The sequence below is a fragment of the Periplaneta americana genome, chromosome 6 (assembly GCF_040183065.1).
Source record: "Periplaneta americana isolate PAMFEO1 chromosome 6, P.americana_PAMFEO1_priV1, whole genome shotgun sequence".
Lineage (NCBI taxonomy): Eukaryota > Metazoa > Arthropoda > Insecta > Blattodea > Blattidae > Periplaneta > Periplaneta americana.
In genome coordinates this window covers 4977372-5004401 of record NC_091122.1, presented here as the reverse complement: position 1 = coordinate 5004401, position 27030 = coordinate 4977372, and the positions used below count along the sequence as shown (strand labels likewise).

The window sequence follows — 27030 nt, the reverse complement described above, 5'->3', positions numbered from 1 at the left end:
TTCTTCGAAAAAAGCTGGTATAGTCCCTCGAGCACCTATGAGCAAGCCGAATACCTCAACGTGAATTAAGGCATATTTCAGCTTGAAATAGTTGACTGTAGGCTCATAGATCGACTTCTTCTCAAGGTGGACCTCGGCTGACTGATGACATTCTACTTCAAAACGTATCGTGGGGTCCACAATGATGCCCTGTTTAGTGTCAGCTTTGTACGATAAAATATCTACTCGTCTCGTTGACCCATTTTCAGCTAGACAGGAGATTTCTTCTTCTACTATCCCGCCCTTATTTCTTAATGCGGCAGCAATTTTGGATCTTACGAGATGATGTCTAGACTTCCTCAAGAGCAATCCCTGTTCACAGAATCCAAGACGTGTGCTTAAGTTTCTCTCTACTTAACTAGTTATTTACTTATTTATTTACTAATGTAATTATTTATTTATTCGCTCATTCATATATTTTATTTCTGTATTTATTTATCTATTCATTTATATTTGCTTACCTATTTATTTATTTATTTATTCATTCATTCATATATATTTTATTTCTGTATTAATTTATCTACTTATTTATCTATTTATTTATATATTCATTCATTCATTCATATATATTTCATTATTTTTATTTTAGTAGGTTATTTTACGGCGCTTTATCAACATCTCAGGTTATTTAGCGTCTGAATGAGATGAAGGTGATAATGCCGGTGAAATGAGTCCGGGGTCCAACATCGAAAGTTACCCAGCATTTGCTCATATTGGGTTGAGGGAAAACCCCGGAAAAAGCCACAACCAGGTAACTTGCCCCGACCGGGAATCGAACCTGGGCCACCTAGTTTCGCGGCTAGACGCGCTAACGTTACTCCACAGGCGTGGACATTTATTTATTTATTCATATATGTTTTATTTCTGTGTCTATTTATTTATTTATTCATTTATATGTTCTTAACTATTTATTTATTTATTCTTTCATTTATTCATTTATATTTACTTAACTAGTAATTTACTTATTTATTTATTTTTTCTTTCATTTATTCATTTATATTTACTTACCTAGTGATTTATTTATTTATTTATATTCACTTAACTAGTTATTTATTTATTTATTTATTTATTCTTTCACTTATTCATTTATATTTACTTAACTATTTATTTATTTATTCTTTCATTTATTCATTTATATTTACTTAACTAGTGATTTATTTATTTATTTATTTATTTATTTATATATTTATTCTTTCATTTATTCATTTATATTTACTTAACTAGTTATTTATTTTTTCTTTCATTTATTCATTTATATTTACTTAACTAGTTATTTATTTATTTATTTATTTATTTATTTATTTATTTATTTATTTATTCTTTCATTTATTCATTTATATTTACTTAACTAGTTATTTACTTATTTATTTATTTTTTCTTTCATTTATTCATTTATATTTACTTAACTAGTTATTTACTTATTTATTTATTTTTTTCTTTCATTTATTCATTTATATTTACTTAACTAGTGATTTATTTATTTAATTATTTATTTATTTTATTATTCATTTATATTCACTTAACTAGTTATTTATTTATTTATTTATTTATTTATTTATTGTTTCATTTATTCTTTTATATTTACTTAACTATTTATTTATTTATTTATTCTTTCATTTATTCATTTATATTCACTTAACTATTTATTTATTTACTTATTTATTTATTTATTTATCTATTTATTTATTCTTTCATTTATTCATTTATATTTAATTAACTATTTATTTATTTATTCTTTCATTTATTCATTTATATTTACTTAACTAGTTATTTACTTATTTATTTATTTTTTCTTTCATTTATTCATTTATATTTACTTAACTAGTTATTTACTTATTTATTTATTTTTTCTTTCATTTATTCATTTATATTTACTTAACTAGTGATTTATTTATTTATTTATTCATTTATATTCACTTAACTAGTTATTTATTTATTTTTTTATTGTTTCATTTATTCTTTTATATTTACTTAACTATTTATTCATTTATTTATTTATTCTTTCATTTATTCATTTATATTCACTTAACTATTTATTTATTTACTTATTTATTTATTTATTTATTTATTTATTTATTCTTTCATTTATTCATTTATATTCACTTAACTATTTATTTATTTACTTATTTATTTATTTGTTTATTTATTTATTTATTCTTTCATTTCTTCATTTATATTCACTTAACTATTTATTTATTTACTTATTTATTTATTTGTTTATTTATTTATTTATTCTTTCATTTATTAATTTATATTTACTTAACTAGTTATTTACTTATTTATTTTTTCTTTCATTTATTCATTTATATTTACTTAACTAGTGATTTATTTATTTATTTATTTATTTGTTTATTTATTTATTTATCTATTTATTCTTTCATTTATTCATTTATATTTACTTAACTATTTATTTATTTTTTCTTTCATTTATTCATTTATATTTACTTAACTAATGATTTATTTATTTAATTATTTATTTATTTATTCATTTATATTCACTTAACTAGTTATTTATTTATTGTTTCATTTATTCTTTTATATTTACTTAACTATTTATTTATTTATTCATTCATTCATTCTTCCGTAGTTTAGGCTGTGGTTTCCTGGCAACGTGGCAGGCTTCTTGCTGGGCATCTCGTATTTTAAGGAGGAAACTAGTTGCAGACAGTTCTCTGGCAGGATGTGGTCTGCGAGCGGCAGAATTGCAGTAATAAGGAAAACCATATACAGTAGCTTGTATTGGCGTGCGCTCTGAATCACAAGCAGCCTCCTGACACGTCCTTCTAGTACGAAAGCATCCCACTCACTTGATTTGTGGAAATTCATTGATAACATCACCAATTGGGTTGTCTCTGATCTCGCCTCAGACTGAAGAAATCGTTATCAGCTTACCCGTTTGGTCCATGGAATAGTGTTATGGTATTACACCGTGGCTTATGGTGCCGTATAGAAATCAGCAAACACCATAAGAAACCGCCTATAATAGATGCACGTCTCACTACCTTTGCATCGAAACAAAATACCTAAATTCATCATCTGCTGTCCTGTATTGCACAATATTACAAACTACTTTCAAGATCCGGAACCAGAATTACCAGCAATTGGTGAAAACGTGACTAGCGAAAGATAAGAATTTCGATGACGCAGAAGAAATGTCTGGCAGAATGACGAAGTGAGGCGAAAAAAATCTGCAGAAATAATACACAGAAATGTAGAAGTTTAACATTTTTCTATATAATTTTTATAAGTACTAAGGTAGGTGTCCCTGATATGGCCATGCTAAGGTTTGAGAATTTTTCTAGCCGCCATTTTGAAAAAAAAAATGTAAACCACTTTTTTCTCACTCGTTCTCAGTCTAATGGACTTTCTTAAAACAATTTCCTTTCCCCATAAAAATAGCTTTAATTGTCCAAAAAGTCCCAAATTCGAAAACTCTACCTAGTGGCCATACCAGGAACATGTACACGTGATATGGCCACCCTTGTTCCCTGTTCTACAAATCGTGATTGTTTTCAGTTTGATAGCGTAGTTGTACTTACTTACTTACAAATGGCTTTTAAGGAACCCGAAGGTTCATTGCCGCCCTCACATAAGCCCGCCATCGGTCCCTATCCTGAGCAAGATTAATCCAGTCTCTATCATCATATCCCACCTCCCTCAAATCCATTTTAATATTATCCTCCCATCTACATCTCGGCCTCCCTAAAGGTCTTTTTCCCTCCAGTCTCCCAACTAACACTCTATATGCATTTCTCTCGCCCATACATGCTACATGCCCTGCCCATCTCAAACGTCTGGATTTAATGTTCCTAATTATGTCAGGTGAAGAATACAATGCGTGCAGTTCTGCGTTGTGTAACTTTCTCCATTCTCCTGTAACTCCATCCCTCTTGGTCCCAAATATTTTCCTAAGCACCTTATTCTGAAACATCCTTAATCTCTGTTCCTCTCTCAAAGTGAGAGTCCAAGTTTCACAACCATACAGAACAACCGGTAATATAACTGTTTTATAAATTCTAACTTTCAGATGGAGACACTTTGAATTATGAAATAAAGGAAGAAGAAGGTAGCTAAGTAGTTCGTCTTCTGCAACTCTGATAAAATATTATGGAAATAAGTGGAAAACCTTCATCACAAGAAAAAAGACAAACGCGTAGGAATGTCCTCCAGGTTGTGCATTATTCCCTGTGTAATTCCCATTTCACTAAGTTACGGCTCTGTCGTCATAGCAACTTCACAAACCTACGCAGAGACTGGATTCTGTATATTGTCAGCTAATACCACAATCTCAAGTAGTCACGCGTCCATTTGCTAATCCTTTCCGCTTCCCATCAATCTTTGAGGTTTCCTCAGGAGTCTCTTCATCGCGTGCGTCATCTCTGGTTTCTCCACAGAGGATGGGCTGGCTTTTTGTTGGTATGTATGTCAGACCAAGGCTCATCGCTCAGTTGGAAAATAATGTCTTCTTTCCAGAATGACCTTTTTCCATGTTGTCATAGGTCTTCCTCTTTTTCTTCTTCTTGATGGGGTCCAATCATATGCCAACTATGGTAATCTTTCATAGGCTATGCCCATACCATGTTAGTTGTTTTGTGAAAATATCCTCTACAATATCATTCTTAACTTGCATATTCTTCTGACTATTACACTCTTACTACGTCATACTACTTTTGACCAATAAAACGGTACGAAAGGACGTATTTCGACCAATCATGACTGCTTATCGCACAATTTTATCGCGTCCCTAGCATTTGTTTAATTTTATCGTGTCCCTAGCATTTGTTTAATTTTATCGCGTCCCTAGCATTTGTTTCTTTGTTTGCCAACATTTGAAACTGCGCTGGTCTGGACGTCAAAAAAATATATATATATATATATATATATATATATATATATATATATATATATATATATAAAATTACAAACCACTCCAGTCGATGCACAGCAGTTTCAAATATGACTCGCATTGGCATTCAAGAACAAGAATTAATAAAAATCACTGATCATACCTATGCATCTTCTGAAATCCGATTTACAAATAAATGAAGAGCACCATTCGGAAATCCTGAATAGGTTGAATACAGCATGTAGGCCTAAATCAACGAGTTCCACTTCTATCACGCACACGTCCAATATAACATCAATTGAACCACCAACCACATTCAAATTTGAAAATTGTACATTCAATAATTATTCCTTTTAAAATTATTCATGTTTATTTTTTATGTCGTCGTCGTTAATTAAAACTTTTCTAACACTTGTGTATATTAGTTAGGTTATGTTATAGCTTCTGCTATATGATATTATGGATAGTCGCGTATCAGAGATTGTTTAATATTAAGATTTATTGAAAATCATCTGTCAAGTAACGTTGATTACTGGGATTCGGATAATTGAAGTGGAATGCAACTGTCTTAATAAAAATGAAACTGAATCAACAAAGCTTTCTTGACTAGTAACCGTCTACAGAGTTCAATGAAGATTCCATAGTTGGCACAACTGCCATCTAGCGTAATGGTGCAATAATACATTTGAAGACAGGTTTATTTTCGTAAGTCAATTAATATTTTATTGTATTGGAGTACTTTTTTACTTATAATCTTTATATACTTTCTTCTAATCGTGTAATAGTCAATTAAATCCCACTCGAGTTTTGATTTTCTCTAGATAAATCAAAACCTCTAGTGAGATTACTGTTGATTATATCGTTTCTAATTTTATCTCTTCTTGAAATGCCTGCTGATCGTCTCCAATAATTCATTTCTAAGGCCAAAAATTTATTTTTGAATGCGTTTTGCAATTGCCAAGTTCCTGCCCCATATAAAGTTGTACTTCTCACAATTGATTTATAAATTTTGTTTAGTTTCAATTCTGATTTTATTATCCCATAATACTCGATTAAGAGTAGGTATTGCATATTTTTCTTTCTTCAAACCTTCTTTCATTTCTACATGGTTCCTTCCATCATCTGTGATTGTAACATCCAAATATTTGTATTTTTACTATATTTAATAACATCTTTATTTTCAAGTATCAGATTTTGTTTCCTTCCCCCAATAACCATATATGAGATTTTTCAAAATTAAATTTTAATCCAGATTTTTCATATTCTTCCATGAGTTTTCTGCTCATGTATTCAATATCATCATAGACTTCTGCTAGTATAATTTGATCATCAGCAAATTGTAGAGTATATATATTTTTGTCACAACCAAAACACCCATATGCCTACATTTCTTCTTCCATCCTTTCAAAGCTTCTTGCAGGTAAATTTTAAACAGTGTTGGAGTCAGGCAGCATCCCTGGCGTTAATCCTTTAGTAATACGAAATTCAGTTGATACCTTATTTTTTATTTTTATTCTTGCCAAAGAATGTCGGTATAAATTTTGAATTCCTTTAATTAAACTTTTTGAAATATCAACTCTTTCCAAATATTCTCAAAGTTTAATGTGTAGGACCATATAATATGCTTTTTCCAAACCTACAAATAATATATGTAATTCTTGATTGTACATTATTGTCTTTTCCATAATCTGATTTAGACAAAAAATATTGTCAGTAGTAGATTGTCCAGGCCTAAACCCTGCTCGTTCTTCAGCTTCTTTATTTCTGTATTCTTCTTCTAGAATTTATTTTAATATTTCACCATATGAACGAGTAAGGGCCGATTGTATAAACCATTTAATCTTAGATCAGAGGTTAAATTGATCCTCGTTCTAGCTTAAGTTGGAATTTTGTGTTGTATAAAGTCTAATCTTAGATTAATTTGTCCTAAATTTAAGTAAACTTTGACTGAAGAAATTTCTCCGATTAAGTTAGATGATCCAAGTTCAGTCATTTCTTTTCTGTTTGAAATATACGAGTGGCAGATTGTGCAAAAATAATACTTACTTACTTACTTTCTGGCTTTTAAGGAACCCGGAGGTTCATTGCCGCCCTCACATAAGTTAAGCCCATCATTGGTCCCTATCCTGAGCAAGATTAATCCATGCTCTATCATCATATCCCACCTCCCTCAAATCCATTTTAATATTATCTTCCCATCTACGTCTCGGCCTCCCTAAAGGCCTTTTTCCCTCCGGCCTCCCAATTAACACTCTATATGCATTTCTGGATTCGCCCATACGTGCTACATGCCCTGCCCATCTCAAACGTCTGGATTTAATGTTCCTAATTATGTCAGGTGAAGAATACAATGCGTGCAGTTCTGTGTTGTGTAACTTTCTCCATTCTCCTGTAACTTCATCCCTCTTAGCCCGAAATATATTTTCCTAAGCACCTTATTCTCAAACACCCTTAACCTATGTTCCTCTCTCAAAGTGAGACTCCAAGTTCCACAAACATAAAGAACAACCGGTAATATAACTGTTTTATAAATACTAACTTTCAGATTTTTTGACAGCAGACTGGATGATAAAAGCTTCTCAACCGAATAATAACACGCATTTCCCATATTTATTCTGTGTTTAATATCCTCCCGAGTATCATTTATATTTGTTACTGTTGCTCCAAGATATTTGAACTTCCCCACCTCTTCAAAAGATAAATTTCCAATTCTTATATTGCAAAGATAATAACCATTATTATTAATATTAATAGCCTATATATATACATATATATATATATATATATATATATATATATATATACACATACATATATATTTAATTTCTTGCCTTAATACACAAACATTCATGGTATTGAGCAGTAAGCTTATCAAATAACATAACCTATAATTATATTATGTTTATAACAACCATTAATTGTTAATGGATATGATAGGTACATTCATAAATGTTCAATTAACTGTATTGCTAAACGAAAATTGTCGTTTTATAAAGCTTTATTATGTTTAGCAGTATAAAACACCATAACATGATAACAATTTGGAGAACGGGCAACCTTCTTCTTATTGTCCGCCATTATTTACAATGCACAAAACAAACCAGTGTCTCCAACAGAGTGTACGGAAAGTCGCCAAAAAGCAGTTGTAAAGTCGCTAGATTTCTCATTGTCAACAAAGAAAGATTCAATTTTGTCACTATGGGGTGCTAAAAAGGTCACTAAATCCCTATTTAAGCCATATAACAGTTAAAAGAAACTGTCGTTGAAAAAGAGTTAAAGTCGCTAAATTGGCAACACTGAACAAACCTGTACAACATGGCCCACGTATTTCATACTTCCCCTGTTATGCGATGTTGCCAAATCCTTTTCACGTGAACTTTGATTGCATTTGAACCAAGGTAATTTGATCGCAGAAAAGTTTTATACAATAGAAGAAGTGTCTGAACTCGGTTCACTTTCTGATCTTCGATCAAAGTTGATCTTTAGTCAGGGAGTTTTATACAATTGGGCCTAATAGTACTTTTAACAGGCAAACCTCTATAATTGCTACATTCATTCTTTGATCCTTTTTTATGGATTTTTAATGGATTTTTTTATGGATTGTGGATATAGAACATTTTCCTGCAGTAAATGAATGGACATGTAGCACGTATAAGTGAATCTAGAAATGCATAGAGAGTGTTAAGGCTGGTTCACAATAAACCGGGAACGAGAACCAGAATGAAAACGAGAAGCAGAGGACGTGAATATGAAAATTTTTGATCCACAATAAACCGAGAACGTAGACGACTATGCATATCGATATGTATGTTAATAACGATATGTAAAGTCGATATTACGCATTCTGATGTTATTTGTGTATAATTGACCAATGGCGTTCTCTCATGAGTACAAGGCAGCCAACATAAACACAGGTTAACCAACTTCGAAATTTCAACTGAAACATTTCATTAGGTACGGCACTATAAATATGCCCATGCATCTTTATTATCACATTACTTTAAGTCTACCATAAAGTAAAATAATTAGAGAAGAAACATTTGTAATAGAACAAAAATGAACACAACAGTAGTTATTGAATTGAGGCATGAATATGTAGTGTGTAATACAACCAATACAATAATAAAATATGATTCACTTACGATCGGTGTTCAAAGATGCAGCTATTGAAAGCCACGTATTCTCCTTCATTTTCTCATCTTTATACGAGGCGCACCGCTTATCGTAAACGTGAGGATTTTCCTCAACAATCAATATTAGAATCTCATCAAATAAAACTTGCTCCATGATGCACAGCACAGAACAAAATAATGCATAGGTTATGTCACGGTCTTCTTGCTACAAAATAGCTTTTAGATAGCAATAGAATGAATCTAGTGGGCTGTGAACGGAAACGTGAACGCCAAAGTTGAAACTTGGCCAACTCTCCGTTCCCGATCCCGGGCTCCGGCAAGCTTTTCGTTAATTGTGAATGCTCACATTTAAATGTACACATTTTAACAATTTTTACCGTTTTCGTTTTCATTCCGATTCTCGTTTCCGGTTTATTGTGAACCAGCCTTTAGTTGGTTATCTAGCGTGAATCTGGCACATGCGAGATCTTCTTACGTCCACATCTGACAAAGGCTTATTCAGCCACGACTGATCGCGATTGTTTCGCCGTTTAAAAGCCAATTTTGCGCAACTTGCGCTCGCCCTACAGGCCCCACACGCGCTGTCTCTCGGGGGTTCACATTCGCAGTTCCCCTCGCTCGCTTCCCGGCATGCACCGCGGCCGCCGCTACCTGCTGCCACTCGCCGCCAGTCGGCAGGTGTGTGAGCTTGTGGTAGGTTGTGGCTCGTGACATCTTACAGCATGTGTCAGTGACGCTCAGACATGTCAGGTACGTGAATCTCTCTTACGCACCGAGTTCCAAGTGACAGTGTGAGGAAGCCCGCTTTCCTCGAGTAGCCATGCTTCTGTATGCTTCAGTTTTTTTTTCTCATGTTTGTACTGACGTCTTCGAGTTGCCACTGTGGATTAGAAAGAGACGAAAAAAAGTGAAATGGGATTTGGGAAGTTCTTATTATTGCTTGTAACCTCCTTACAGAAATTCGGTAATGGAATTAGGAAAAATAAATACTCGTACAATTTGCTTTGAGATTTAAATGTGTATAATGAACGGAATTAAATAAACTATAATAATAATAATAATAATAATAATAATAATAATAATAATAATAATAATAATAATTTATTTATTTATACTGGCAGAGTTAAGGCCATAGGGCCTTCTCTTACACTCTAGCAGGTCACAAAATATACAAACAGTGAATAACACTCAATAATAATAATAATAATAATAATAATAATAATAATAATAATAATAATTTTTATTTATTTTATTTTATTTTATTTATTTAGAATATTAACGTGCAAAAACAACAGCACAAGGCCAATTACAGTTTTGCACGATGCAAAACAGAACAAAACAACAAATGATGATGAGAATGAATTATAGAAAATGGCAATGAGATGAAATACAAACAATATAATGGTCTACATAATCAATGATCAAATAATAATTATAAAATTACAAAATTAGTACAATGAGATAATTGAAATAATGGAATAGTCTACATTAATCAATTGACCAAATGCAAGAAATAAAATGGACAAATAATTATTAAAATAAGATCAGTGAGTTAAAAACTCAAAGATATACTACACATTAAATGGATCCAAGTTGAATCCAAGCAAATTAGCATATTTAATGCATCTGCAGACAGAGAGAGAGATTTAGGATTCTTATTATAAAACAATTTATGAAATCTTAAACTATTAGCAGGAATACGAAGACTGATATTGCTTATGAAAGATTCACAATCAATATCACCCTTAATGACTTTACAAAAAAATAAATAATCAAAATCCTGACGTCTGGTAAACAAACTACCGCAATTGAAATATTTGCAATTAATCTCATATTTATAATCATCGGAATTTGGTAAAAATCTATAAGAACACAAGGAAATAAATTTTCTTTGAATATTCTCCAATTTAGCCGATTCATAATAATAATAATAATAATAATAATAATAATAATAATAATAATAATAATAATAATAATAATAATTTATTTATACCGGCAGAGTTAAGGCCATAGGGCCTTCTCTTACACTCTAGAAGGTTACAAAGTATACAAACAGTGAATAACACTCAATAATAATAATAATAATAATAATGCTGATGACGTCAATATGTTAAGACATTATTCAATCGTCAATTAAGCAACTTTTGACATCTTTAGAAAAAGTGGTTCTTATTCTACATCAGAATTACGAGTATTTCTTGTGAATTTTAAGAAAATGTTGTTAAATTTCTCAGTTCTTGTGTTATTCATTCACAAGGTATCTATTGAATGTATATTGCAAAAATCTCCTCTATAAACAGAAAAAAAACTTTAACAGAGAGTCTTTTATTTTTCTTCGAATGTAGATGGGCTTGACCTTGATGAAGATAACTTATATGATGAAATTTACTGCTTGAAGAAATATGTGACATCAAGAAAGTATGTGGAATAAAGGAATGTCGCTTTTTGCTCAAAATTGAGTGAAATTTTCAAATTCTCTCTGAGAAAATGACTAACGAACTATTAGGGAAAACACGGCAATTTTACTTGAAGCAAGTAAAGAGATAGATTTGGAAGTAAATCCCGAAAAGACAAAGTATATGATTATGTCTCGTGACTAGAACATAGTACGAAATGGTAATATAGAAATTGGAAATTTATCCTCTGAAGAGGTGGGAAGGTTCAAATATCTTTGAGCAACAGTAACAAAATATGAATGACACTCGGGAGGACATTAAACGCAGAATAAATATGGGAAATGCGTGTTATTGTTCGGTTGAGAAGCTTTTATCATCCAGTCTGCTGTAAAAAAATCTGAAAGTTAGAATTTATAAAACAGTTATATTATCGGTTGTTCTGTATGGTTGTGAAACTTGGACTCTCACTTTGAGAGAGGAACATAGGTTAAGGGTGTTTGAGAATAAGGTGCTTAGGAAAATATTTGGGGCTAAGAGGGATGAAGTTACAGGAGAATGGAGAAAGTTACACAACACAGAACTGCACGCATTGTATTCTTCACCTGGCATAATTAGGAACATTAAATCCAGACGTTTGAGATGGGCAGGGCATGTAGCACGTATGGGCGAATCCAGAAATGCATATAGAGTGTTAGTTGGGAGGCCGGAGGGAAAAAGGCCTTTAGGGAGGCCGAGACGTAGATGGGAAGATAATATTAAAATGGATTTGAGGGAGGTGAGATATGATGATAGAGAATGGATTAATCTTGCTCAGGATAGGGAACAATGATGGGCTTAACTTATGTGAGGGCGGCAATGAACCTCCGGGTCCTTGGTTCTACGTACCAAGCGCTCTAACCACTGAGCTACGCCGAAGTTCAATCCACAGCACCGGATCGAATCCCTCTTTTCAAGTGTTTTTCCCTATTGTAGCCTTACTCTATGTTCGACATATCATAATAAGTCAACTGCCATTATTATGATTATTTTATTATTATTATTATTATTATTATTATTATCATCATCATCATCATTACTATAACTATTTCTTACTTTTATAGATAAGATAGCCCATTTCGACGATCAAACAAATGTTGATTGTTACTTTTCAGATATCTACTTTACCTTGCCAACATTAACGAAAATGTGTAGGGATTTTGTAATCAATTATACTTCTACTTAGCATTTTTGTGTTTATGTTATCATCTATCAAAGAGTAATTTGTTATTGAATTATTGTCTCCCCTTTTTTTACTTGGCTGCTTAACGACGCTGAATCAGCTACTGTGTTATTTATCTGAAATTAGTGATTAACCCTTAAATTGACAAAGTATCCTATAGGATACAACAGGTTAATAGGCTATATGCTATAATTTTAATAGAACAAAAAAAAATTAGTAGGAAAATTAAAATTTCACAATAGTATAATATTGTACTGATTATGTCTCGTGACCAGAATATTGTACGAAATGGAAATATAAAAATTGGAGATTTATCCTTCGAAGAGGTGGAAAAATTCAAATATCTTGGAGCAACAGTAACAAATATAACTGGCACTCGGGAGGAAATTAAACGCAGAATAAATATGGGAAATGCGTGTTATTATTCGGTTGAGAAGCTCTTATCATCCAGTCTGCTGTCAAAAAATCTGAAAGTTAGAATTTATAAAACAGTTATACTACCGGTTGTTCTGTATGGTTGTGAAACTTGGACTCTCACTCTGAGAGAGGAACATAGGTTAAGGGTGTTTGAGAATAAGGTGCTTAGGGAAATATTTGGGGCTAAGAGAGATGAAGTTACAGGAGAATGGATAAAGTTACACAACACAGAACTGCACGCATTGTATTCTTCACCTGACATAATTAGGAACATTAAATCCAGACGTTTGAGATGGGCAGGGCATGTAGCACGTATGGGCGAATCCAGAAATGCATATAGAGTGTTAATTGGGAGGCCGGAGGGAAAAAGGCCTTTGGGGAGGCCGTGACGTAGATGGGAGGATAATATTAAAATGTATTTGAGGGAGGTGGGATATGATGATAGAGACTGGATTAATCTTGCTCAGGATAGGGACCAATGGCGGGCTTATGTGAGGGCGGCAATGAACCTTCGGGTTCCTTAAAAGCCATTTGTAAGTAAGTAAATAGGCTAAGTATAATATCGTACAACATATAAAATATGGACATTGCGATAGTTGTTTTCTTTACAGTCCGACAAGGTTTAATAAACTAGTGTGAGAAATGAAGTTTTGCCAATTTAAGGGTTAAGAGAGATTGTATCTGACTGGATGGGGTCGAGGATTGGCCATAGATGACCTGACATTCACCTTACTGCTCGGTAAAACCTGGGGGAAAACCCAACCAGTTAATCAACCCCAGCGGAAATGCAACTCACGCTCCAGGGTAATTCCGCATCAGTACGCAAACGCGCTACCGCCTGAGCTACGCCAGTGGTTGTTCTGAGAAGTCTTAACTCCGCTGTATATAATCTTGATGGAGGTTATTGCTGGAGAGAGCAGTACCCTCTGTTGTACAGGAGACTCAAATTTTTAAAACTTCTAGAGTAATTATTATTCTGCATGTTGGCAACACTACTACAGAACTCGATTTGTTTTGCGTACCGCTCGCCTGGTGACAGTCATTCGTCAGCAATGTCAGAGCAGTGTATATTAGAGAGTACCGCATTCTCGACGGCGGCAGCCATATTTACTCCTTTCTTCGGCACAGAAGCGTAAGCAGTAATGCTAGAACGATGGTGATTAAAGGCGATATCATACATGTTGTTTTAGTTTATTGAACACAGGAGACAAGAATTAATAAACATTGTCATAGTGAAATGACTCATGAGAGATAACACTTTATTATTTATGTTATCTCCATTTCAATAGGGATAGGCCTAACATCAGCAATTTTCTAGTGCAATTCTCACATCAACATTTCGACCGCCACATTTAGCAAATTGTTGTCGTGCACTTGCTATAACAGACAATTTACTTAACAATAAATATATTCTAGTTATAAAATATATTATAACGAATTGGGAACGTATGAGTTGAAGTGTTAATGAATAAAGACTTCAAATCCTTTAGTGTCAATACATTTTCTACCAACGTTTCACATTTTTCTGCATTTAGAATTATATCAAACACGAATTTATAAGGTATACGTGACATTTCCATGTACGACTTGAGAGTCACTAATATGCTAATAAAATTTATAGATTCATCTCTGTTATCAGTTATTAGATATGAAATACAGTTTTCACAAATACTATAGGGGAGACTGTTGTACCTTTAAACACTTTTCACATTTTATTTTTTTTAATTTTGGGAAATGAAATTTTTTTAAATAAAAAAATGCTTTAAATAATTATTGAAGATTCCTTTACAACTTCCTGTATGTATTTTCCTGTTTTACAGATCTATTAAGGATGGAAAAAATAAAATGAAGAGATATGTAATGTGTTCAAAGGTACAACAGGTTCATGTACCTTGGAACATACCCTCTTGCAAGTTGGAACACATGGAATGTAGGTGGGAATATAGCTGTAAAAAGTGACAATCATATCTAAAGTGTATTTTCAATCATAAACCAGAGCAGGCTTCTCTGATTGAGATTTTATTTCCTGGAGAAGCAATAAGTGCTTCAACAGCTTTCTTCAAGGCATCCGAATCAATTGAAGGCCTCTTTAATTCCAGACTTACTTCGTGACATGACCTTAAAATAAAAGAAAAACAAAAACCGATAGTATCGTGTAATTTGGAACATGTTCCATGGTACAAGATGTTTTTGTGTTCAAAGGTACAAGAGGGTGCACGTTTAAACAAATATGGCTCCGAAAACTAAGAGAGTCAAATAAATCATGGAAATTAAAATACGTTATTATTCACCAGATGATGGGGCTCACACCGTACTTAAAAGATATTAACAAATACAATCTGGTTTTGTGTTAGAAAACATACATCAATGAACGAAATGTTTACTTTTGGTACTAAAAAATCTACTTTTGTCCACGGAACTCACACTTTGCAATAAATCAAACTGAAACTACGACCAGAGCTAGTTAGCGGCTTTCTCTGCAATCTACTTCAGTTTGAGTCCTCTAGGTAGCAGCAAAAATTAAAAAACAAAAAATGTTCAAAGGTACACCATGCTAAAGGTACAACAGTCTCCCCTATAACTTATTTTGTTTTATTTTGAGCAAAACTGATCCCAACAAGAAGATCTCCCTCAAAGAACGTTGTATATCATATGCAAAAGCCGTTGATATACAACGTTCTTTGAGGGAGGTCTTCAAATAGTAAAGAGCTTGTTGTTCACTCAAGTCAATATTTCTATTTTCAGTTAAATTACAATTTAGCCTATATAATTTTTTTTTATGTTCACTAGACCTTTCTGTTTCGGGTTTACTTGCATCTGTACCTAGAAACACAATTAATTGTTCAAAAACTGGTCACGAGACATAATCACATACTTTGTCCTTTCGAGATTTACTTCCAAACCTATCGCTTTACTTGCTTCAGTAAAGTTCCCGTGCTTCCCCTAATAGTTTGTTTATTTTCTCCTAATATATTCATGTCACCCGCATAGACAATAAGCTGTAATGCTAATTCAGTACAACAGCAATTGATTACACATTGGCACAACAACACGGCATTCTTCAAGATAACGATGGGATATCACACTAGAAACCTGTGTTCCGACGCAAGTCTTGCGTTGTACTGAGTCTCCGTAGGAGTAAATATGGCCGCCGCGCGGCATTTGTCGGATCAAAAGAATGCGGTACTCTCCAATATACACTGCTCTCAGCAATGTCTGGTTGTTTTTCCACTCTGCGACCGTGGAAATTCCTTGTTGCAGTAACAATAGATTAGTTAACTTCCTGTGAAAAACTCCCGCTGGGAATATTTATTTTGAGCTTTTAACTTACTGGCATCGTCACCCTCTTTAATTTAAACTGACGTCAGAACAAAATCGGAAGTTACACCTACACGAATTTCAACCTGTCAAATATACATGCTAAACCTTAAGTAATGTTATTAATTTCAGAAAATTATCCTTTGAGATATTTGAAACAAAAAATTTGCTCGTTTTTGCTTCCTTTTCGAGATAAAAATTGTTTTATATGAAATATTTCATAGCGTGTTTTGGGAAAGCCGTTGATTTAATTCCCAATATGCTCAGTCAATTTAAGAGAGCAGAGTATTATGATAATAAATTATTGAAAGAATTTTAGTTTTGTCCTTTAAATGTGCAGAAATTTGATCCGAACAAATGTAACATTGTGAAACTCCTTTTCAGAACGATGTTACATTTGTTCGGGTCAAATTTCTGCGAATTTAAAGGACAAAACTAAAATTCTTTCAATCATTTATCATCATAAAATACTGCCCTCTTAAACTGACTGAACATATTAATCTTGTCAATTCTAATAGTTCTAGTATTAAATTTAAAAAGTTATGTATGGATTTTATAAAAATTGAAAAATTGTAAATTTAAATTTATATATTCTTATTGTGTGGTAGACATAAAACAAATTGTATTATATATTTCTTAATTTCAATTCAGGAATCCGCCCCTGAGCACGAGTTCTACACTTTCAGAGGCGAGCTAAAGTTTTTCTGTTTATATTATATTTTATTTTACAATTATTAGCAAAATAAATAAATAAATAAATAAATAAATAAATAAATAAATAAATAAATAAATAAATAAATAAATAAGTAATAAATACAAAATAAATAAATAAATAAATAAGTAAATACATAAATAAAAGAATAAATACATAAATAAGTAATTAACTAAATACATAAACAAAAAATAAATAAATAAATACAAAATAAATAAATAAATACAAAATAAATAAACAAATAAATAAATAAATAAATAAGTATGCAAATAAAAAATAAATACAAAATAAATAAGTATATAAATAAATAAATAAATAAATATATAAATAAAAAAGAAATATGAGTAAGTAAATAAATACATCAATAAAAATAAATAAATAAAAATAAATAAATACAAAATAAATAAATAAATAAATAAATACATACATACATACATAAATAATAAATAAATAAATAAACAAATAAATTAATAAGTAGATAAATACATAAATAAAAAATGAATACAAAATAAATAAATAAATAAACAAATAAATAAGTAGATAAATACATAAATAAAAAATAAATATTACAAAATAAATAAATAAATAAATAATTAAATAAATAAATACAGAAATAAAAATAAATAATGTATAAATACAAAATAAATAAATAAATAAATGAATAAATAAATAAATAAGTCAATAAATACATAAATAAAAATAAATAAATACATAAATAAAAATAAATAAACAAATAAATAAATAAGTACATAAATACATAAATAGAAATAAATAAGTAAATACAAAGTAAATAAATAAATATATAAGTAAATACATAAATAAAAAATGATTAAATAAATAGGTAAATAAATACAAAATAAATAAATAAAGACATAAATAAAAAATAAATAAATAAATAAATAAATACAAAATAAATAAATAATTAAATAAATAAATACATAAATAATAAAGGAAAAGTACAAAATAAGTAAATAAATATATAAATAAAAAATAAATAAATACAAAATAAATAAATAAATAAATAAATAATTAAATATTGAGAATTAAATAATTGACCTTCCGAAAACACGCTAAGAAATGTGTTATAAAAATAATTTTTATCTCGAAAAGAAAGCAGAAACCAGCAAAATTTATTAAACTTTTTTGTTTGGAATAGCCTATCTCAAAGAATAACCCCGTAAGTCCACTCGGTATAGTGCTTAACATTTCGTGACTCAAGTAACGTCTTCCTACTGACTGAACACACGATGCCTCATTTCTATTTCTGTAATTCCTTGTTAACAAACTAAGTTCCAACTTAAATGAGAGATTGCAACGTGTTCATAATGTATGTATAAGATTCGTCTGTAACATTCGGAAATGTGCCCATGTAACACCGTCTCTTGAGCTGCTCTCGTGGACTCGTCTAAAGAAACGAAGAATCATGCACGTTCTTTCACTTCCATACAACAATTTACTTAATTCTTCTCTAGATTACTTGTCTTCACGCTTTCAGTTCCCCACTACTTCACGAAATTAGCATCCATCCCTTCTTTTTCCTCATCACAGAACTTCCTTGTACTGATCTACCTACACTGTAGTTTTGCCTCGTCTAAGGAATTCGTTACCTAGTGACGTCAGGGATTGCCGGACACTGTCACAGTTTAAAATTAAAATAGAAAGATATGTTTTATCCCAAGGAATCCGTTGGTGAGTAGTTCCTAGATTTATGCACAGACTGTTCTTATCGTCAGCATTTTAGTAACGTTTTCCTTGTGTTAGAGTAGCCCTCTCTCTCGTCTCCGTGCCAGGATACCAGAACAGCCCATCTTCCTTTGATTAATTGTATTGATGCTGAGTGTCTCTGTTATTTTGTACCTGTTTTATTTTAATTTTCACTAATTTGTATTCTGAATTTATATTTATAGGCCTATGTGCTGTTCTTAATATTATTTTCGTTTTATCACACGTTAGTAGAGTATATTAGACTAAATTTCATGATGATGTATACTTTCTCTTGTAGTTGTATTACATTTTTTGTGGTGTGGAAGAGAAGGCCTGATGGCCTTAACTCCACTAGAGTGAGTAAACAAACAAACACTAACCTAATAAATAAATAAATAAAATTACAAATAAATGAATGAATGAATGAATAAATAACTAAGTAAATAAATAAATAAGTAAATAAATTAATAAACAAATGAATGAATAAATAAATAACTAAATAAATAGAAATAAAATAACTAAATAAATAGAAATAAAATAACTAAATAAGTAAATAAATAAATAAACAAATGAATAAATAAATAACTAAATAAATAGAAAAAAATAACTAATAGAAATAAAATAAATAAATGAGTAAATAGGCAAGTGAATAAATAAATAAATAAATAATTGAATAAGTAAATGAATAAGCGAATAACTCCACTAGAATAAGTACACAAACAAACACTAACGAAATAAGTAAATAAATAAATAAATAAATAAAAGAGTAAGTAAATAAATAAGTAAATAAATGAATAAATAAATAAATGAAGGAATGAATGAATAAATGAATAATTAAATAAACAAATGAATAAGTGAGTAAATAAAATTACAAATAAATAAATAAATATGTAAATAAATAAATAAACAAATGAATAAATAAATAAATAAAAAAGTGAATAACAAATGAGTAAAGAAGCAAGTGAATAAATAAATAAAGAAACAAATAATTAAATGAATAAATGAATAAACAAATTAATAAAGGAATAAGAAAATGAAGGAATGAAAGAGTAAATGAATAAATAAATAAATAAATAAAATTACAAATAAATTAATGAATTAATAAATAACTAACTAAATAAATAAGTAAATAAATTAATAAAGAAATGAATGAATAAATAAATAACTAATTAAATAGAAATAAAATAACTAAATAAGTAAATAAATAAACAAATGAATGAATAAATAAATAACTAAATAGAAGTAAAATAACTGATAGAAATAAAATAAATAAGTGAATAAATAAATAAATAAATAATTGAATAAGTAAATGAATGACTCCACTAGAATAAGTACACAAACAAACACTATCGAAATAAATAAATAGATAAATAAATAAACAAATGAATGAATGAATAAATAAGTAAATAAATGAATGAATGAATAAATAAGTAACTGAATAAATAGAAATAAAATAAATAAATAAATAATAAATAAATGAAAAAGTGAATAAATAAATGAGTAAACAAGCAAGTGAATAAATAAATAAATAAACAAATAATCAAATGAATAAATTAATAAACAAATTAATAAAGGAATAAGAAAATGAAGGAATAAATAATTAAATAAATAAAATAGGCTGAAACCAATGGCTACAAAAATTCTCCGCTGACAAGTTCCCCAGTAATGAACAGCGTAAAAGAAATACAGCAGCAGTGGCACTTGTCCGTTCAGTGTGATCTTGCACTTCTGACATGGGGCTAGCCAGCAGGCGTGACCGAGCCAACCTAGGGTAGGTCACAGCACAACACAACAGATCGCGACGTTGTGAATTGGAACGAGGTGACAAGTCGGCCGTGACCGCTGCAGGGGGCCTTGGAGCGCGAGCGACGGCTCTGCCAGAGGTTGCGAAAAAACGACGACTTTCTGAAATTCCTCACACTTTCCATCATTAAACAGCTGTGGCTAAAACAATGACGTTCCCAACTACAACTTCAGAGGAAGAGATTTCGACTCTGGGAAGGACAATTTGAAGATTATCTTCTTGTCTGTGTGTCTTTATACTTGTTTTTTTGAAAGATGGGACATGACAGGAGCGTTGCTATCGGAAAAACAATTGAATGTCACATAGCGTGGTAGGTCTGTTGCTATGGTATCGACGGTTGAGTTGCCAAACTTCCGTTCCCACGTGGCGAGTGCTTAATAGCTCTCTTGGCAACATTTATTGTGCACACAATGTTAATATTGGAACGTTTCGTCTTTGATTCTCTGTCGATTTTTGTATTTTTTTTTTTTACCTTCTCGTCAATTGTCAATGAATGTTTTAACGTCACCCATCTTAACGTCAATTGTTAACTTCTATCAGCTGGCAGTGTGGTAGTCCATATTGTGGTAATAATGAACAGTTTGACTCGTAGACATTTTGTTTTTACAGCATTAACTTCCCATGATTGTACGAGAAGATTCGAAGAGAACGGCAGTTACGTAGACTTTCAGCTCCCCCCTACTACCATTAATCCACAACACAATGTCAAATACGGCGGTTGCTGTCGTCTGCGATACAACGAACTTTTCTGTTGATTTTCGAGTTTGGCATTTTTTCCGGTTATTAGGCTATATGCTTATTTAAGTTGTGTTAACTCTCACTAGTGATTTTATATTTTATTTTATCCGTCTTAGTATTTATTTTATCATTGTAAATATTTTTCTTTTATCACTATTATTATTATTATTATTATTATTATTATTATTATTATTATTATTATTATTATTATTATTATTATAATTATATGGGCGGCCGAGTAGCTCAGTTGGTAGAGCAGCTGGCTACAGACTGGAAGGTCCGGGGTTCGATCCCAGGTGGTGACAGGATTTTTCTCGTTGCCAAACTTTCAGAACGGCCCCGAGGTTCACTCAGCCTCCTATAAAATTGAGAACCGGGTCTTTCCCGGGGGTAAAAGGCGGTCAGAGCGTGGTGCCGACCACACCACCTCATTCTAGTGCCGAGGTCATGGAAAGCATGGGGCTCTACGTCCATACAACCAAGTGCCTTCATGGCATGTTACGGGGATACCTTTTATTATTATTATTATTATTATTATTATTATTATTATTATTATTAATGCATTATTTTGTATTACAATATTTGTATCATCTCTGTCACGACTATTCTATTATTATTATTATTATTATTATTATTATTATTATTATTATTATTATTATTATTACTATTATTATTATTAATGAATTATTTTGTATTACAATCTTTGTATCATTTCTTTCACGATTATTTTATTATTATTATTATTATTATTATTATTATTATTATTATTATTATTATTATTATTATTATTAATGCATTATTTTGTATTACAATCTTTGTATCATCTCTGTCACGACTATTCTATTATTATTATTATTATTATTATTATTATTATTATTATTATTATTACTATTATTATTAATGAATTATTTTGTATTACAATCTTTGTATCATTTCTTTCACGATTATTCCATTATTATTATTATTATTATTATTATTATTATTATTATTATTATTGTTACTATTATTTATATCATCAGCATTATTATTTGATCTCTGTAAAATTTATGTAGACTACTGGACTGTACCCGAGCACGAGCATATGCTCATTTCGGGTATCTATCCAAATGTAAATTGTAAATAAATTTGAATTTGAATTTGAATATTGGCAACATAGCACTGTAGTTCCAAGCTCGGCCGCTTAACTGTCATGTCCCATCTTTCAAAAAAACAAGTATAGTCAAGTGCAAGCTGTAAGTTCGTCAATCTGACGCACTGGCGCTGGAGTGTCGCTTGCTTTATGCCGATGTGAATGATAAGAAAAAAAGTGTTCATGTGTCGCCAAGAGACTTTTTTTGACGCCCAGACGTCTCTTGTCTTTTAGCGTTGAAGAAAATATAAGCGATCCAGTAATGTGATATCAACTCTAAATGGTGACCTAGACACAACTTGAAAACGTTCTGAAAGAGCGGATGCTCGAAGAGGTACCAGAGGTTCCGAATCACTGTGACCTCGCTTGCAAGGTTGCATCTCGCAGGAGTTATGAAATGGACGGTGAATATGTGGATCACGTAAAGCATTGAAAACATTTTACGTGCTTCTATAATGCATCCAATGCATGAACTGCACCAATTTCACGGTCTTACTAATAAAAACTCTTATATACACGTTTAACTGTCTTATACATACTTACACAATGAATACCTCGTATGTAAGTCGTGTGTATATTCCAGACTAAATCACTTCATGCGTCATATATAACAGTAAGTTACAACTGTTTCGTCATTACTTCATTACGAAAGGTAATAGAATAACTGAGATTATTCATTGCATCCGATAGTGTGCGCTAGTGTGCCGCGCTAAGTATCGATAGTACAACTGGGCCTAATCGATTACCACACCACATTTTGATCAAAGAGTACAGCTACAGCAATATTATTCTAATTACTAGCCGTACCCGTGCGCTCCGCTGCACCCGTTAGAAATAAATATAAAGTAATTACATAATTAAAATAGGACATTTGATCCAGGGAACATTCGTGTTTGATAGAAGGATAAATCGTTTAATATGTTACTTAATTTAAATTGAATCCAAATAATTAAAATGCGATCATTTTGGTCAAGAGACACTCATTTGGTGCAATGAAAATTCCTTTAACATGTTTCTTAATTTTTATTACATGCAACCATAGTTTAATGAAGATTGACATCATTTAGATTTAATGTGTATATTTTATTTTACTTGTTATAGGTTTCCATTGAATTACGGTAATAACTTAATTTTAACCCTTGTTTTCTACGAATTCAGTAAATGGCGCTTGGCCCACTATGGTTCTGAACCCTTCAAATAACTTAAATTGTATTATATAATATTACATTACATATTATATTATTATATTATATTATATCAGAAGTTACTGTAATAACATTATAGCGTAATGTCCATCTAGAGAAACAACACTTTCCAATGGTGAAATAATAATTAATTATACAAATCGGTTAATTTAGCTTCCGACATTACTTCATACAAACACAGAAACACTCTATGTAGGCTAACTTTCATAGCTTTCGATTGTTGCTGTCCAAGGCCCCTTATAGACGAAGTCATTTGTTTTTTAATTCTTTACACGGCCTTAGATGGCAGTTATTTTAATTTTAAAACTCATTTATCTCATTAAATATCAGTCCTATCAAAATTTTTCGAGGAATAAAACTTATCGCAAATTATTTTTAAAGAAACGTTTGTTATGTAAAATTTTTCACAAAAATCAATAATAAGCGAGATATTTCGATTTATTTAATTCAGGCCCCCTTATAACCCCCCTTTTAAATAATGTATTTTGAATGCCATACAGCCTAAAATCTAAGTTACAACGAACTTAATTTATATTCCAATTTTCATCGAAATCCGTTCATCCATTATTGCGTGAAAAGGTAACAAACATACAGACAGACAGACATAAAAAAAAAAAAAAACAAAAATTTCAAAAAAGCGATTTTCGGTTTCAGGGTGGTTAATTTTATATATATTAGGACCAATTATTTTTGGAAAATCGAAAATTACCAGAAAAATTTCGGCTACAGATTTATTATTAGTATAGATTTTGTAATATTTTTTATTCTTCTATAGTTGCTAGGCAACCATCATCATAAAATGACAATCGATACGAACAACTGTTAGAGAGACGGCCATTTTTTTCTCTGTATACAACGCTTAAACACGGAATTTCGTGTGCATAACTACAGCAAAGCAATTCCTATGTATAGTTACATACTGCTTATACATCCATTGCTTAACGCATGGTTTATTAGTAACTTTTCTGTCTCAACTCTACTATATTAGTAAGATCGTGTAAAAAGAAAACACTCGAGGATAGATTTAAATAACAAGTTACGTAAATGAAATTTATTATTATTGTTGGAGTGACGAGACAGTTTTAGAGAAAAAAAAATGACGACTATCTTCAGAAATAGATCTTTAATTTAAAAGATGACAAGGAAAACTCTTCGACAAAAGCAAGTGCTATAGGATGCTCTTTGTAAATACTCATTAGGAGGAGGAAAAACAATTATTTATAGTCCAACCGCAAAAAATGTTTCAATTACGTAGGATATGCCTTGTGTATAACAAAGATAAACACAGGCTATTAATAAAGTCATCAGCATAGTAGAAGGGTAAGGCAGTTACTTCCTGATTTGAGTGGGCAGCAATCTCCCACAGTAAAAATTTGTGCACCCCACAAATTCCAGATTTAACACCATGCAATTTCTATCTATGGGGGGGGGGGCACTTGAAAATAAGGTTTATGCGAAAAACCTGCATATAATAAATGAGTTTAAACACTATATAAGAGTTGAAAGCGAGTCAATCAGTGAAGGAGAACTTCTTAAAATGGTTAACAATTTCATAAGGAGGTGAGACATTTTCAACACCTATTTTGAGTTGGTTAGTACAAATTCCTATACTGGAGTGTTCTATGGACATGAAAATTAGTGGAGAACTATTTTAGACCTCAAGTAATTTTTTAATAATAAAAATGGAAAATCCTAATTTCTTATAAAAAAATGACAAATGGCAATTAATTTTAAGAGTGTATCTCGATAAGTTATGATTAACCACTTCCCTGATTAACCCGAGTTAACTCATTTGAGTCCCATTTTCGCTGCTAAGGATTATATCCCGAATATATACGTTTCCATTCTTTCATTAAACTTCTCCTCACTAGATGGCTACAGAAGTTAGTGATATTGCTATATCTGGTTATGTTTTTTGTACTTCTTCCTTGCGAGTGGAATTCTATGCTCATATAGCATTCACACACAGTAGTGAGTAGATGCTAGTTAGTTCTGTTTGTGTTTAGTGTTTTTTGTGCTGTTTTGTGTAAAGATGGGTCAAGTTAGTGATTCCGAAACTTTTGATCAGGAATATATTCCTGTAGAAGATTAGGAAATGAAACATCGGTATCAGAAGACGAAATTATAGACCAACAAACAAATTCAGATCAGTTGATGTCGCGTCTTTTCGACAATGATTTGAATAGAAGACATCTGGCACCATTTCTTCTGCACCTCCAAGGTCCCCATTCCCTGAGATTTTAACATTGTTTCTGATAACGATAATTCTCAATTTTTTAAATTATTCTTTAATATTGACCTCATCAACATTATATTCGAGGAGACGATTCGGCATGCTAATAAGTGTTCACAGAATGCTGAAAATAATTCGTGGCGGCCTACTACAGACTCTGAAATACGTGTACTTTTGGGCATAGTGATACTGCAGGACATTATTCACAAGCCTGAAGAACAGATGTACTGGTACAAATATTCAGTGACTGCTACACCATTCTTCCCAAAACGCTCTCATATAGGAGAGCAGATACTACTGTCCGGAATGCAATGTGCCACTATGCGTAATAACCTGCTTTCGAGTCTATCACACGACAAGCAACATTTAACTTCTTGATAACAGCACTGGTATTGCACCTCATAAATTAATCCATAAAAAACATAACTTGGTAAATAGTTCAGGAGAAAATCTCCACTTGGGCGGCCAATTTCGGACTCGCACTTAACCCAAGTAAGACTCAAGCCATAATTATTGGACATAAGCGTTTAGTTAACTCCCTTAATAACAGTAATCTTTCAGTTGTTACCCTTAACAACACGCTAATCCCTTATTCATCTGTCGTAAAAAATCTTGGCTTCTTTTTTGATAATAATCTAAGTTGGAATTTTCAAGTTAAAGAAACGATAAAAAAAATCTGTTCCTCCATTCACTGTTTGAGTCGCTTGAGAAACTTCTTGCCCCAGCAACTAAAACTTACCCTAGTGCAAACCCTAGTAACGCCGCACTTCGATTATTGTGACGTTTTGTTAAGTGACCTAAGTTCTGAACTGTCAGTCAAGTTACAGCGAGCTCAGAATATGTGCGTCAGATACGTGTGCAACATCCGACGATATGATCACATATCACCGTCCTTCGCAAGTCTCTCGTGGCTCCGACTTAAAGAATGCAGAACTTTACACTCTTTGTCTTTACTCTTTCGAATTCTGCACACCTTAACACCAAATTACCTTTCTTCTCGTTTCTCTTATCTATACTCTAACCACGACGTAAATACCAGATCACTTATCTGTGGCACGCTAAGTATACCTCTTCATAGAACATCTTGCTATTCATCATCTTTTACAATATCCACCTCGCGTCAATGGAATTCCTTGT

General features: G+C 31.3%; 1 protein-coding gene across 2 annotated transcripts in view; it reads left to right on the top strand.

Annotated features, from left to right (window-relative positions):
* LOC138700912 (polyamine-transporting ATPase 13A3-like) overlaps positions 1–27030 on the top strand; it is a 200110-nt gene that overhangs the window by 23576 nt on the left and 149504 nt on the right. Inside the window, exon 1 of one of the 2 annotated variants that reach the window (XM_069827332.1) lies at positions 9632–9768. The exons of the other annotated variant lie outside the window; for it this stretch is intronic. Within the exon in view, the coding sequence (XP_069683433.1) occupies positions 9762–9768 (7 nt within the window). The 5' untranslated portion in view covers positions 9632–9761. Of the gene's footprint in view, positions 1–9631; positions 9769–27030 lie in introns of those variants that run through there. 2 annotated transcript variants of the gene reach the window in all.